The sequence below is a fragment of the Rhinoraja longicauda genome, chromosome 3, assembly GCF_053455715.1.
Source record: "Rhinoraja longicauda isolate Sanriku21f chromosome 3, sRhiLon1.1, whole genome shotgun sequence".
Classification (NCBI taxonomy): domain Eukaryota; kingdom Metazoa; phylum Chordata; class Chondrichthyes; order Rajiformes; family Arhynchobatidae; genus Rhinoraja; species Rhinoraja longicauda.
The window spans coordinates 8627090-8641191 of record NC_135955.1 but is presented as its reverse complement, the minus strand read 5'-3'; the positions used below and the strand labels follow the sequence as shown (position 1 = coordinate 8641191).

The window sequence follows — 14102 nt, the reverse complement described above, 5'->3', positions numbered from 1 at the left end:
CCCTGGGAAAATTGCCGATTATATCTGGCATTATACATTTTATCCTTACCTTTACTAATACCAAGAAAATATAATCAACAAAGGAAAACTGAACAGACGCTACTGACAAAACAATTATCCTTCAAATGGTAGATCAAACAATTTAGAGTCATGCAGTCGTACAGCACGGAAACAGGCCCTTCGGCCCAACTTGCCCATACTGACCAACATATCCCAATAACACTAGTTTCACCTCATAGTCATAGAGTGATACAGTGTGGAAACAGGCTCTTCAGCCCAGCTTGCCCACAGCGGCCAACATGTCCCAGCTACACTTGTTCCACCTGCCACACTCGTTCCACCCATATCCCTCCAAACCTGTCCTATCCATTTACCATCTAACTGTTTCTTAAATGTTGGGATAGTCCCAGCCTCAACTACCTCCTCTGGCATTTTGTTCCATTCGCCCACCACCCTTTGTGTGAAAACGTTACCCCTCAGATCCCTATTAAATCTTTTCTCCTTCACCTTAAACCTAGGTCCTCTGATCAATTCACCTTCTCTGGGCAAGAGACTCTGTGCATGTACCTGATCTATTCCTCTCATGACTTTATACACCTCAATAAGATCACCCCTCATACTCCTGCACTCCAAGGAATAGAGTCCTAGCTTACTCAACCTCTCCCTATAGGTCAGACCCTCTAGCCCTGACATCATCCTGATAAATCTTCTCTGTACCTTTTCAGCTTGTGACACCTTTCCTATAACATGGTTCCCAGGACTGAACACAATACTCTAAGTGCGGCCTCACCAACGTCATATACAACTGTAGCATGACCTCCTGTACTCAATATTCTGACTGATAAAGGCCAATGTGCCAATTGCCTTTTTGACCACCCTATCTACCTGCGACTCCACCTTCATGGAACCATGCACCTGCACTCCCAGATGCCTCTGGTCCACAACACTCCCCAGAGCCCTACCATTCACTGTGTAAGCCCTGTCCATGTTAGACCCCTCAAAATGCAACACCTCACATTTATCTGTGTTAAATTCCAACACCCATTCCCCATCCCACCTGCTTGTGTTTGGTCCATATCCCTCTAAACCTGTCCTATCCATGTAACTCTTTAAATGTTTCTTAAATGTTGCTGACACGGATAAATTAAAAATGGACATGGATACATTAAAAATAAAACTATCCCCATAACCCCATGTTACCACCGGATTGGGTAATGGGGAGAGATAATTCACTCTTAGTACCAAACAAATTTGAGATATGGAATAAAAATTTGCTTTTGTGGAATTTGTGCAAGGTAAAATAACTAAACTGAAAACGCAAAAGGAACAATAATTTTTTATCAATTCAAGACACAGTGTGCTGGAGGCAATTAATGGGTCAGGCAGAATTTGTCAGAGAATGGATCGGTGATGTTTCGGGTTGGAAGCCTTCTTCAGACTGATTGTTGCAGGGTGGGGGGGGGAGGCTGCAAAAGAGGTGGGCCCAGGATAAGGCCAGGCCAGTGATAGATGGATGCAGGTGAGAGGGATTTGATTAAAAAAAAAAAAATCAATTTTTGTCAATTGTTGGTGTTTTCGAAAATTGGGATATGGATGGTTTTCTTGGAAAGCATTAATATAATAATACATTCCTTTATTCGTCCCACACCGGGGAGATTTACATAAGACAGACATGTTCTGTGCACAACGACTTATAACTGACCATCTGAACAACAACTTATAACTGACCAAGTGAACAATCCTATCAACAACTGCCAACAACTTATAACTAGTGTAAGAAAATAACGTGTTTTTGTATTGCACCTCCCTCTTCTTCTTCTTTCGTATGTCAAGTACAACAATCCAAAGTGGCAATTGGTGCTTCAGAGTACCGTAGTTGACGCTTTGCTGCAAATTTTGCCAGTTCCGTGGAACAACCCAGGGTGGACGACAAGGATTTAGAGCAGCTCCCACCCCACCTCCCTCAAATTATGCCAATTTTGCTTTCGACTCTCTTTGCACATGAACTTGCCTAATGCCAGATGGTGCCAAGTTTGCCTTCAACTTGAGAATGATCATTGAGAATGATCAGCCATGATCACATTAGTATAAGAAAATAACTGCAGATGCTGGTACAAATCGAATGTATTTATTCACAAAATGCTGGAGTAACTCAGCAGGTCAGGCAGCATCTCAGGAGAGAAGGAATGGGTGACTTTTCGGGTCGAGACCCTTCTTCAGACGGATGTCAGGGGGGCGGGACAAAGGAAGGATATAGGTGGAGACAGGAAGATAGAAGGAGATCTGGGAAGGGGGAGGGGAAGAGAGGGACAGAGGAACTATCTAAAGTTAATGTACTTACGTCAAACAGTCTGCAGTCCTAATGATAGGGTCCTAACAAGAGGAGTTGAGTATAGGAGCAAAGAGGTCCTTCTACAGTTGTACCGGGCCCTGGTGAGACCGCACCTGGAGTACTGTGTGCAGTTTTGGTCTCCAAATTTGAGGAAGGATATTCTTGCTATTGAGGGCGTGCAGCGTAGGTTCACTAGGTTAATTCCCGGAATGGCGGGACTGTCGTATGTTGAAAGGCTGGAGCAATTAGGCTTGTATACACTGGAATTTAGAAGGATGAGGGGGGATCTTATTGAAACATACAAGATAATTAGGGGATTGGACACATTAGAGGCAGGAAACATGTTCCCAATGTTGGGGGAGTCCAGAACAAGGGGCCACAGTTTAAGAGTAAGGGGTAGGCCATTTAGAACGGAGATGAGGAAGAACTTTTTCAGTCAGAGAGTGGTGTAGGTGTGGAATTCTCTGCCTCAGAAGGCAGTGGAGGCCAGTTCGTTGGATGCTTTCAAGAGAGAGCTGGATAGAGCTCTTAAGGATAGCGGAGTGAGGGGGTATGGGGGAGATGGCAGGAACGGGATACTGATCAAGAATGATCAGCCATGATCGCATTGAATGGCGGTGCTGGCTCGAAGGGCTGAATGGCCTACTCCTGCACCTATTGTCTATTGTCTATTGTCTATTGATAGGGTCCTTGACCTGAAGCTTTAATTCTGTTTCTCTACAATTACAACTCGATCTGCCATGCATTCTCTGTTTTGTCCTTAGTTTTCTTCCTTTCCGTTCCCATGATAGCTTCTTCTTGCGTTTGAGGCAGCAGAAGTTATGAAGCTGCTTCTGTTTCTGCTGTCTCTGTTTGTTGTCGTTCCCCTGACTGAGGACAGTTTTCAGGGCTCACCACATGCATGATATCTTCGCCTTTGACTACTTCACCCTGTGCCGTCTTTCTTGATCGATCCTCTTTGCCTGCAGCTTTTCTTCCCCCTCTCATTCCTCACCAACATATCTTTGCGGTTCGCAAAATTTGCCTTTATTTTTATATTTCTTACTCTTTTTTTTTTGACCGTTTGAAAGTCATTCACCTTAAACAGCCGGACTGGCAAATCCCACTGACGTGCTGGAGTGCCTTCCTTCCTAACTTTAAAAGCACAGTGGGGCAGCTGTACGAGCTGCTGCCCCACAGCGCCAGTGACCCCGGTTCGATCCTGAGCTCGGGTACTATCTGGGTGGAGTGCGCACGTACTCCCTGTGACAGCAGGGGTTTCCTCCGGGCAATCTGGTTTCCTCTCACTTCCCAAAGACCTGCAGGTCTGTGGGTTCATTGGACTCTGTAAAGAAAAATGCCCTTAATGTGTAGCGAATGGATGAGAAAGTGGGATTACATAGAATTAGTGCAAATGGGTGACCGATGGTTGGCGCGGACATGTTGGGCTGAAGGGCCTATTTCCATGCAGTATCTCTACGCTAAACCAAACATACTCCATTCTGGTTTTGCTTCCCTTTTTAACTTGTACCAAATCCTGTCTTCATTCAAAAGGTAGAGACAGGACAGAAAAGAATTGGACGTTTGCTACGTGTTTTTTTCTCCAGGATTATGTTCACGAGAGGGTTTTTGTTTTGTTTAATACAATGGTACTATTCCACAGTATCCCCCCCCCCCCCCGAAGCCCCAATACCACTTACATTTTGCTGGGAAATAGCATTAGTTTAATAAAAATGTGATCTGACACCTTGGCGCAAAGTGAGAATTTCAGTTTCTCACTATTTCATGCATGTTTCATTAGGCTGTCTGCGCTCTACGCTAAACCAAACATACTCCATTCTGGTTTTGCTTCCCTTTTTAACTTGCACCAAATCCTGTCTTCATTCATCAGCACTTGTTACTATTCCCAGGTTAATGCAGAAGCCCGATTAAAATAAAATCTCTGCACCATCTCGCTACGCACACACTTCCCTCTTCCAAGCTCTCCAATATCATTGCCATTGGTGTAGCTCGCATCTGACACCACACTTCACTTCTCACCCAGAGCACAATGGCAAATCATAAAACACAATGAGTGTACGGGAAATGTACAACAAAACCTATTCAAAAACCTGCAGGCAAACCAGCCAGGTCACCTAGGAAGCAGCACAAAGAAAGTACGCTCCAGAGGAACCCAAGTAAACACTCAATTTCCTCGCTGTGAACTGCAAAATTGTGACTGACGTGGAATAATGTGTTGGTAGGAAGCTCTCTTAGAATAACACTGACAAGGTTCAACACAGGACACACATCACCAGGCTTAAGAGCTAAGTGCTTACTTCGGGCAATACACTAAAACGTGATAATCTGCCATGAGACCTTTTGGAAATTCAACTTCTGGCTCACCTGGTTCTATTTGCTATTATTTCTTTTCATTCACCTAGGCCCCGTTTCAAAGGGTGCTAGATTTCTGGAGTTTTATTATACTTTTGAGACTTCATTGCAAGCATCAGATACACTAATCATTCGATTTTCTTTCTCAGAAACTGAAAAAATGGTCTTGGGCAAGAATCAGGAAAAATGCACACGAGTCCTACTTACAAAGGAACTTGAATCATAACAATCGATGAACTTTTTTCGGCAGAAATTTCCGGATGATTGGCTACATAGAAACATAGAAAATAGGTGCAGGAGTAGGCCATTCGGCCCTTCGAGCCTGCACCGCCATTCAATATGATCATGGCTGATCATCCAGCTCAGTAACCTGTACCTGCCTTCTCTCCATAACCCCTGATCCCTTTAGGCACAAGGGCCACATCTAACTCCCTCTTAAATATAGCCAATGAACTGGCCTCAACTACCTTCTGTGGCAGAGAATTCCACAGATTCACCACTCTCTGTGAAAAAAATCTTTCTCATCTCGGTCCTAAAAGACTTCCCCCTTATCCTTAAACTGTGACCCCTTGTTCTGGACTTCCCCAACATCGGGAGCAATCTTCCTGCATCTAGCCTGTCCAACCCCTTAAGAATTTTGTAAGTTTCTATAAGATCTCCCCTCAATCTTCTAAATTCCAGCGAGTACAAGCCGAGTCTATCCAGCCTTTCTTCATATGAAAGTCCTGCCATCCCAGGAATCAATCTTGTGAACCTTCTCTGTACTCCCTCTATGGCAAAACATGCTTGCTCTAAGATATAATCTAAAAGGACAATCCTTCTATTTTCACCTGCTATGTGGGTACTAAGTTAATTAATTTACTCTTACTTTCAATCCACCTCTCCAATTTGTAATCTAAAATCAATTTTTGACAGGACTATTTATACCGCTGCCATCTCCCTGAGATCAATCAATACAAGAGGCTGAATAGCTGAAAGCTACATGCAAGTTTAAAAAAAAAACCTGCATCGAAGAAAATTAATAAAAAATATAGCAGCAAAATGAGAGTCAGTGGTGGATTTATAACTTCATTCAAAAGGTAGAGACAGGGCAGAAAAGAATTGGACATTTGCTACGTATTTTTTTTTCCAGGGTTATGTTCACGAGAGGGTTTTTGTTTTGTTTAATACAATGGTGCTATTCCACAGTATCCCCCCCCCCCCCCACCCAAGCCCCAATACCACTTACATCTTATAGACAATAGACAATAGACAATAGGTGCAGGAGTAGGCCATTCAGCCCTTCGAGCCAGCACCGCCATTCAATGCGATCATGGCTGATCACTCAATCAGTACCCCGTTCCTGCCTTCTCCCCATACCCCCTCACTCCGCTATCCTCAAGAGCTCTATCCAGCTCTCTCTTGAAAGCATCCAACGAACTGGCCTCCACTGCCTTCTGAGGCAGAGAATTCCACACCTTCACCACCCTCTGACTGAAAAAGTTCTTCCTCATCTCCGTTCTAAATGGCCTACCCCTTATTCTCAAACTGTGGCCCCTTGTTCTGGACTCCCCTAACATTGGGAACATGTTATCTGCCTCTAATGTGTCCAATCCCCTAATTATCTTATATGTTTCAATAAGATCCCCCCTCATCCTTCTAAATTCCAGTGTATACAAGCCCAATCGCTCCAGCCTTTCAACATACGACAGTCCCGCCATTCCGGGAATTAACCTAGTGAACCTACGCTGCACGCCCTCCATAGCAAGAATATCCTTCCTCAAATTTGGAGACCAAAACTGCACACAGTACTCCAGGTGCGGTCTCACCAGGGCCCGGTACAACTGTAGAAGGACCTCTTTGCTCCTATACTCAACTCCTCTTGTTATCTTGCTGGGAAATAGCTTTAGTTTAATAAAAATGTGATCTGACACCTTGGCGCAAAGTGAGAATCTCAGTTTCTCACTATTGCATGCATGTTTCATTAGGCTGTCTGATCCAGTTATGGCAGACAGTGATTCTTTTTTGTTTGTTGATGATGCGACAAGTAAAATGGATGAAGGGAGAGCCAGTGGATGTAGTGTATCTAGACTTTCAGAAAGCCTTTGATATGGTCCCACACGGGAGGTTGGTGAGCAAAATTAGAGCACATGGTATTGGGGGTAGGGTGTTGACTTGGATAGAAAATTGGTTGGCAGACAGGAAGCAAAGAGTAGGAGTAAACGGGTCCTTTTCAGAATGGCAGGCAGTGGCGAGTGGAGTGCCGCAAGGCTCGGTGTTGGGGCCGCAACTGTTTACCATATATATTAATGATTTGGATGAAGGAATTACAAGTAACACTAGCAAGTTTTCGGATGACACAAAGCTGGGTGGCAGTGTGAACTGCGAAGAAGATATTAGGAAGTTGCAGGGTGACCTGGAAAGGTTGAGTGAGTGGGCAGATGCGTGGCAGATGCAGTATAATATAGATAAATGTGAGGTTATCCACTTTGGTGGCAAAAACAAGGAGGCAGATTATTATCTCAATGGTGTCAGGTTAGGTAAGGGGGAAGTGCACCGAGACCTGGGTGTCCATGTACACCAGTCACTGAAAGTTGGTGTGCAGGTACAGCAGGCAGTGAAGAAAGCTAATGGCATGTTGGCCTTCATAATGAGAGGATTTCAGTAAAGGAGTAAAGAGGTTCTTCTGCAGTTGTATAGGGCCCTGGTTAGACCACATCTGGAGTACTGTGTACAGTTTTGGTCTCCTAATTTGAGGAAGGACATCCTTGTAATTGAGGCAGTGCAGCGTAGGTTCACGAGATTGACCCCTGGGATGGCGGGACTGTCATATGAGGAAAGATTGAAAAGACTAGGCTTGTATTCACGAGTTTAGAAGGATGAGAGGGGATCTTATGGAGACATATAAAATTATAAAAAGGGCTGGACAAGCTAGATGCAGGAAAAATGTTCCCAATGTTGGGGAGTCCAGCACCAGGGGCCACAGTCTTAGAATAAAGGGGAGGCCATTTAAAACTGAGGTGAGAAGAAACCTTTTCACCCAGAGAGTTGTGAATTTGTGGAATTCTCTGCCACAAAGGGCAGTGGAGGCCAAATCACTAGAAGGATTTAAGAGAGAGTTGGATAGAGCTCTAGGGGCTAGTGGAATCAAGGGATATGGGGAGAAGGCAGGCATGGGTTATTGATTGTGGATATCAACCATGATCACAATGAATGGCGGTGCTGGCTCGAAGGGCCGAATGGCCTCCGCCAGCACCAATTTTCTATGTTTCTGTGATTCCAATTGGAGATATGCTCTCTCGCTGTCTTCCTCCCTTGAAAGAACTCTACCGCTGGGCGGCACGGTGGCGCAGCGGTAGAGTTGCTGCCTTACAGCGAATGCAGCGCCGGAGACTCAGGTTCGATCCTGACTACGGGCGCCGTCTGTACGGATTTTGTACGTTCTCCCCGTGACCTGCGTGGGTTTTCTCCGAGATCTTCGGTTTCCTCCCACACTCCAAAGACGTGCAGGTATGTAGGTTAATTGGCTGGGCAAATGTAAAAATTGTCCCTAATGGGTGTAGGATAGTGTTAGTGTGTGCGGGGATCACAGGGCGGCGCGGACCCGGTGGGCCGAAAGGCCTGTTTCTGCGCTGTATCTCTAAAATCTAAAATCTAAACAGAATCTAAAAAAAAGAACAATTTTTCCAAGACTGGATTTTGAACCTGATTATGTCATTTTCATTCAACCCAATTAAGTTGTAAATTTCTTCTTCCATTTGTAACAGGTCAACTTCAGCAAGGTCAGGAGATATTTAAACGAGTGTCACAGAACCTTTTTTATGCATTCGTGCACATATACCTTGTATTTTCCAGTAAAATATTCTCGCTTTTGTTTCCCCCTGCTTTTCTTCTCCAAAATCTGTAAATTCTTTAAACAAATTAGGTTTGCCTGCTTCTTAATTCATAAAATGAAAACTCCACGGTTGTCCTCTGACCTGGGTTGTGAACCCGATCCCTTTATTTTTACATAGGAAAATAACTGCAGATGCTGGTACAAATCGAAGGTATCACAGAGTCCAATGAACCCACAGACACGCAGGTCTTTGGGAACTGAGAGGAAAGCAGATTGCCCGGAGGAAACCCCTGCTGTCACAGGGAGAACGTGCGCACTCCACCCAGATAGTACCCGAGCTCAGGATCAAACCCAGCACTATGAACATTGACTTCTCCAACTTTAGATAGTTCCTCTGTCCCTCTCTTTCCCTCCCCTTTCCCAGTTCTCCCACTGTCTTCCTGTCTCCACCTAAATCCTTTCTTTGTCCCGCCCCCCCTGACATCAGTCTGAAGGAGGGTCTCGACCCGAAACCCATTCCCTCTCTCCTAGATGCTGCCTGACCCGCTGAGTTACTCCAGCATTCTGTGATACCTTTATTTTTATATTATATTTGACCAACATAATCTATCAACTAATAACCATTATTAAGATCAAACCAAATTTGCTTTTAAAATATGGGTATGTAGGTTAATTGGCTGGGTAAATGTAAAAATTGTCCCTAGTGGGTGTAGGATAGTGTTAATGTACGGGGATCATTGGGCGGCACGGACTTGGTGGGCCGAAAAGGCCTGTTTCCGGCTGTATATATATGATGATGATGATGATATGCCTTAGCATTTAATCATGGCAACTGTGACTGTGTTGGCCCAGCAAAGAGCCTCTGTAAATGAACAAATTGACTCCCTCCTCCGTTTATAAAGAAGGCTTACATTTATATAGTCACAGAGAGACACAGCATGGAAACCATTCCTTCTGCCCATTGAGCCTATGTTGGCAATCTTCCGTCCATTTTCACTAATTCTACTTGAATACAATTTTTTTTTTTATAGTCCCCAGATTCTCGTTAACTCCCTCTAGATTCTGCCACTCATCCACTCATCCACACACGAGGCAATTTACAGTGGCCAATTAGTCCACCAACCCCATGTCTTTGGAACATGGGACACAACAGGCGATAAAACCATGCAGTCGCAGGGAGACCCATGCAAAGTCCACAGCATCCGAGTTCAGGGTTGAAGTTTGGTCTCTGGAACAGTGAGGCAGCAACTCCACTGCTGTATTATGTATCGTGCCACTCTCTTGGGTTTGGTGCTTGGTGCTTGGTGACATAGGGAGCACAATGTGAGGTTATCCACTTATAAATGTGAGGTTATCCACTTTGGCGGCAAGAACAGGAAAGCAGAGTATTACCTGAATGGTGGCCGATTAGGAAAAGGGGAGATGCAACGTGACCTGGGTGTCATGGTGCACCAGTCATTGAAAGCAAGCGTGCAGGTGCAGCAGGCAGTGAAGAAAGCGAATGGTATGTTAGCATTCATAGCAAGAGGATTTGAGTATAGGAGCAGGGAGGTTCTGCTGCAGTTGTACAGGGCCTTGGTGAGACCGCACCTGGAGTATTGTGTACAGTTTTGGTCTCCTAATCTGAGGAAAGACATTCTAGCCTTAGAGGGAGTACAGAGAAGGTTCACCAGATTGATCTCTGGGATGGCAGGACTTTCATATGAAGAAAGACTGGATAGACTCGGCTTGTACTCGCTGGAATTTAGAAGATTGAGGGGGGATCTTATAGAAACTTACAAAATTCTTAAGGGGTTGGACAGGCTAGATGCAGGAAGATTGTTCCCGATGTTGGGGAAGTCCAGAACAAGGGGTCACAGTTTAAGGATAAGGGGGAAGTCTTTTAGGACTGAGATGAGAAAGTATTTTTTCACACAGAGAGTGGTGAATCTGTGGAATTCTCTGCCACAGAAGGTAGTTGAGGCCAGTTCATTGGCTATATTTAAGAGGGAGTTAGATGTGGCCCTTGTGGCTAAAGGGATCGGGGGTATGGAGAGAAGGCAGGTACGGGATACTGAGTTGGATGATCAGCCATGATCATATTGAATGGCGGTGCTGGCTCGAAGGGCCGAATGGCCTACTCCTGCACCTATTTTCTATGTTTCTAGTTGTTGGCGAGTTCACCCTGAAAGCACCTGGAGAAAAACCACGCGGTCACAAGGAGAATGGACAAACTCCGCACAGACAGCACCCGCAGTCAGGATTAAACCTTACTGCTGTGCCACTGTGCCAGCCACCGACGTTCCTTGCTGGAGTGTTCAACATGAGAGAACGAGAAGGGGACAGAACTGAAGTAGGGTCTCGACCCGAAACGTCAACCAATCCTTCTCTCCAGATGCTGCCTGTCCCGCTGAATTACTCCAGCTTTTTGTGTCTACCTTAGGTGATGGAAAGATCAGCTCGCACTGGTTAAGCACAATGCCACGTCAGTCGGAGTGGAGCAGGTTTTGACAGCAAACTGCACTTAACAGAGCACAGATCCGTTATTGATGGGGACAAGCAGGAAATGCAGGAGACTGCAGTTTACACCATAGTGTATATACTGGATGGTGTGTGAGAGCCCTCATGGTCATCAGTCCAAAATACAACTTGGGTCACTGACACTGTGAGGAACTATTTCCAGGATAGACTCCAATCAACCCTTTCGAGACAGCTTGTCGGTCAAACAGGTCATTCCGTTGAACCTGAGCTTTGTTTTCAAAGTGGAGCTTTGGGTGCAATTGATCCTAATCTCGGCCCAGCTGAGACTACACTGCTCTCAAAGCCTTCTAATGAGAGGAACCGACGCACACACACACACACACATGCGCGCACGAATATCATGTAACTGGGTCAAGATGGAAAGCCAGAAGGCAAGATGGGCCTGGTTTGAAACAAGACATGTGAATCAGATGGAGACAAATAGATCAAAGGAATATTATTTGTTAAGATAGTTTAGCATCCAAAACCCAAGAACAGTCGATACTTGAGGGGCTGGTTGATCGAAGCCAAACGCTCAGCAAACTTTGAGCTAAAATGAATCAAAATGCAAGCTTAGCTTGTGGCACAATTTGCAGAAAGTGATCTTGAGTGCAAAATTCATATCTTTGACAAATAGTTATTTACTGCAGGAGAAAAATAAAGCATATCAAATACACCTTGGCAAGCTACATGCAAAAACGATTGCAGTTCGACACAGGCACAAAACCAAAACTCTACACATCAAAGGATTATATCTATCAGAAAAAGCCAATAACACACACACACAATGCATGCTATCTCAGTGTTTACTGATTTCTCTGACAGGCTTTTTACCTATCCTCAATAAAAAGATGATCAGTTCTTTTTAGAACATAGAAACATAGAAAAATAGGTGCAGGAGTAGGCCATTCGAGCCAGCACCGCCATTCAATCGTGTAAAATCAAACTCGATTTACTTACACTGAATGCATAAGCTAGTTTTATATTGTTGCCCCGATGATTCTGATACATCACTTCTAATAACTAACACCAACTAACTGGGTGCTCTTCAGAAGTTTAACAAACAGGGGGAAAATAGACAGAGGCGGATGCAAGCCAGTGGAAATTAAACCCTGAATAAATTTAGAAGATCTGCTTTTTTGCTTATTTGGGATTAGTGCAACCTCTGGTTGGTGAACTAATTGGGTATTTCATTAATTTTAAACATCAAAACGAATCCAACAATTGCTTGAATTTCATTACAGTTCTTGAAATAAACATTTTAAATCAATATCACAAGCATGCAATGATATTTTGTCATTCATTAAATCACAGGCCAATGATTTTGTTATCTTTATGAGACATAATAAACATTTAGGTTGTACCCTTAAGGGCCTGTCCCACTTAGGCGATTTTAAGGCGACTGCTGGCAACTAGGCTGTCGCCGAAAGTTTGCCGGGGTGTCGCGGGCATGATCGTGAGGAGTCTTCAATGAATCGTAGCGGATCTTGGCGCGTGGCGGAAAAAATTTCCAGATAGAAATTTCTCACCGACAGCTGGCTTGTCGCCAGGTATCGTAGCTTATTGCGGGCGCTGTCGCATGCTGTCCCCAGGTTTGCTAGGTTGTCGCAGATGCATTTAGAAGCACGTAATATTAAATTAAGAAAAGGCATTTGAAGATACCAGAAGATAGTTTTGTTTAACCAATTTATTTACCGTCAGGACATTTGACAGGTAGATTGGAGGCGACAGTTTGACGGTCAGGTAAACGTGGGGATTTCGCGATGTTTCCGAAGACGGTGTAATCTCTTAGCCAGGTGCTAGTTTCACAAAAAACGTAACTTGTATCGACCTGACTCGGCATTGTCGCAGTCATTGGCGTAGAGTAAAAGAAAATTTTGGCGATCTGCTACGACTTTGACAGTCCCCGGCAGTCGCTTTAAAAATCGCGTAACTGGGACAGGCCCTTTACCCTTCCCACAATAAGCTTAAAGTTCCACTATATGACCACACTTTATTTGGACAATCAGCGATGTCATCACAGACTAAAGCATAAATAACTGAAAGGCTTCCTTGCTTTCACTAACCTCTGTTCAATGATGCTGAGCTGTTGATATCCCCTGTGATGAAGGAAGATTCGGACTGCTTTCGAACTGTGTCGTTCCACATCCTTCGGATTCGGCTCTGGAGAAAACCACAGCACAAGACAGGCAAGTCAATGAATCCGGCCCAAGCAGACAGCTTACTGAACAATGGTGCTCAAGAGAGTCTCTAGACTTGGCTGCATAACAAACCAGGACACATCTCCCCAACAGAGACTTCTGAATACCAAGCCACCTCACGTGAGGGAACTCTTCCCTACAACGACACAAACAAGTACAAACCAATCTGATCCAGCTCCAAATAAATCCTTTTCAACACAAAACAATAAAAACATTTCAAAAGCAGTGATATTCACACATCACAAGCTCAACAAGGTAGTAAAACAATTGAAAACACTGTTCTATTAATTAATTTAATCCGGCAGGCGTGGGTCCAAGAATAATAGGAAACTGGTAACAATTAAAGAGGCCATTCAGTCTGACATTTTAGTTTAGTTTAGAGATGCAGCGCAGAAACAGGCCCTTCGGCCCATCGAGTGCAGTCCTTGAACGCTAACTAGCACCATATAACTAACACTGGGGACAATTTGCAATCTTTTATCAAAGCCAATTAACCTACAAACCTGTGCATCCTTGGGGTGTTGAAGGAAACCGGAGCACACGGGGGGAATTCATGCGGTCGCCGGGGAGAACGTGCAAACTCCGTACAGACAGTACCTGAAGTCAGGATCGAACCCAGGAGTCCGGCAGTGTAAGGCAGCAACTTTACCGCTGCCCAACTGTGCCGCCCCATGTCTGTGCTCGCGACAAAATTCCACATTCCAGCGTTTGACCTGCCGTTCTGCGGTACACAACCCTCTACGTACATATCAAGCAGTTTTTAAACACGGCAGAGTCAGATTTTTGTCAGATTAGAATGATTTCAATGAGAAATTTCCACGGCTATTCTTTCCACAAATGTTTTCTTTCATCTCCTCGTGGTCATTCTCGATTAGTCATTGTTGATTACTTCTTCATTAGTACG

At 44.5% G+C, this 14102-nt stretch overlaps 1 protein-coding gene across 20 annotated transcripts in view; it reads right to left on the bottom strand.

Moving 5' to 3' along the window:
* LOC144611956 (adhesion G protein-coupled receptor L3-like) overlaps positions 1-14102 on the bottom strand; it is a 662323-nt gene that overhangs the window by 21761 nt on the left and 626460 nt on the right. For all 20 annotated transcript variants that reach the window (XM_078431406.1, XM_078431434.1, XM_078431415.1 and 17 more), the window contains one exon: positions 13064-13160. In XM_078431406.1, coding sequence (XP_078287532.1) covers positions 13064-13160 — 97 coding nt within the window. The remainder of the gene's footprint in view (positions 1-13063; positions 13161-14102) is intronic.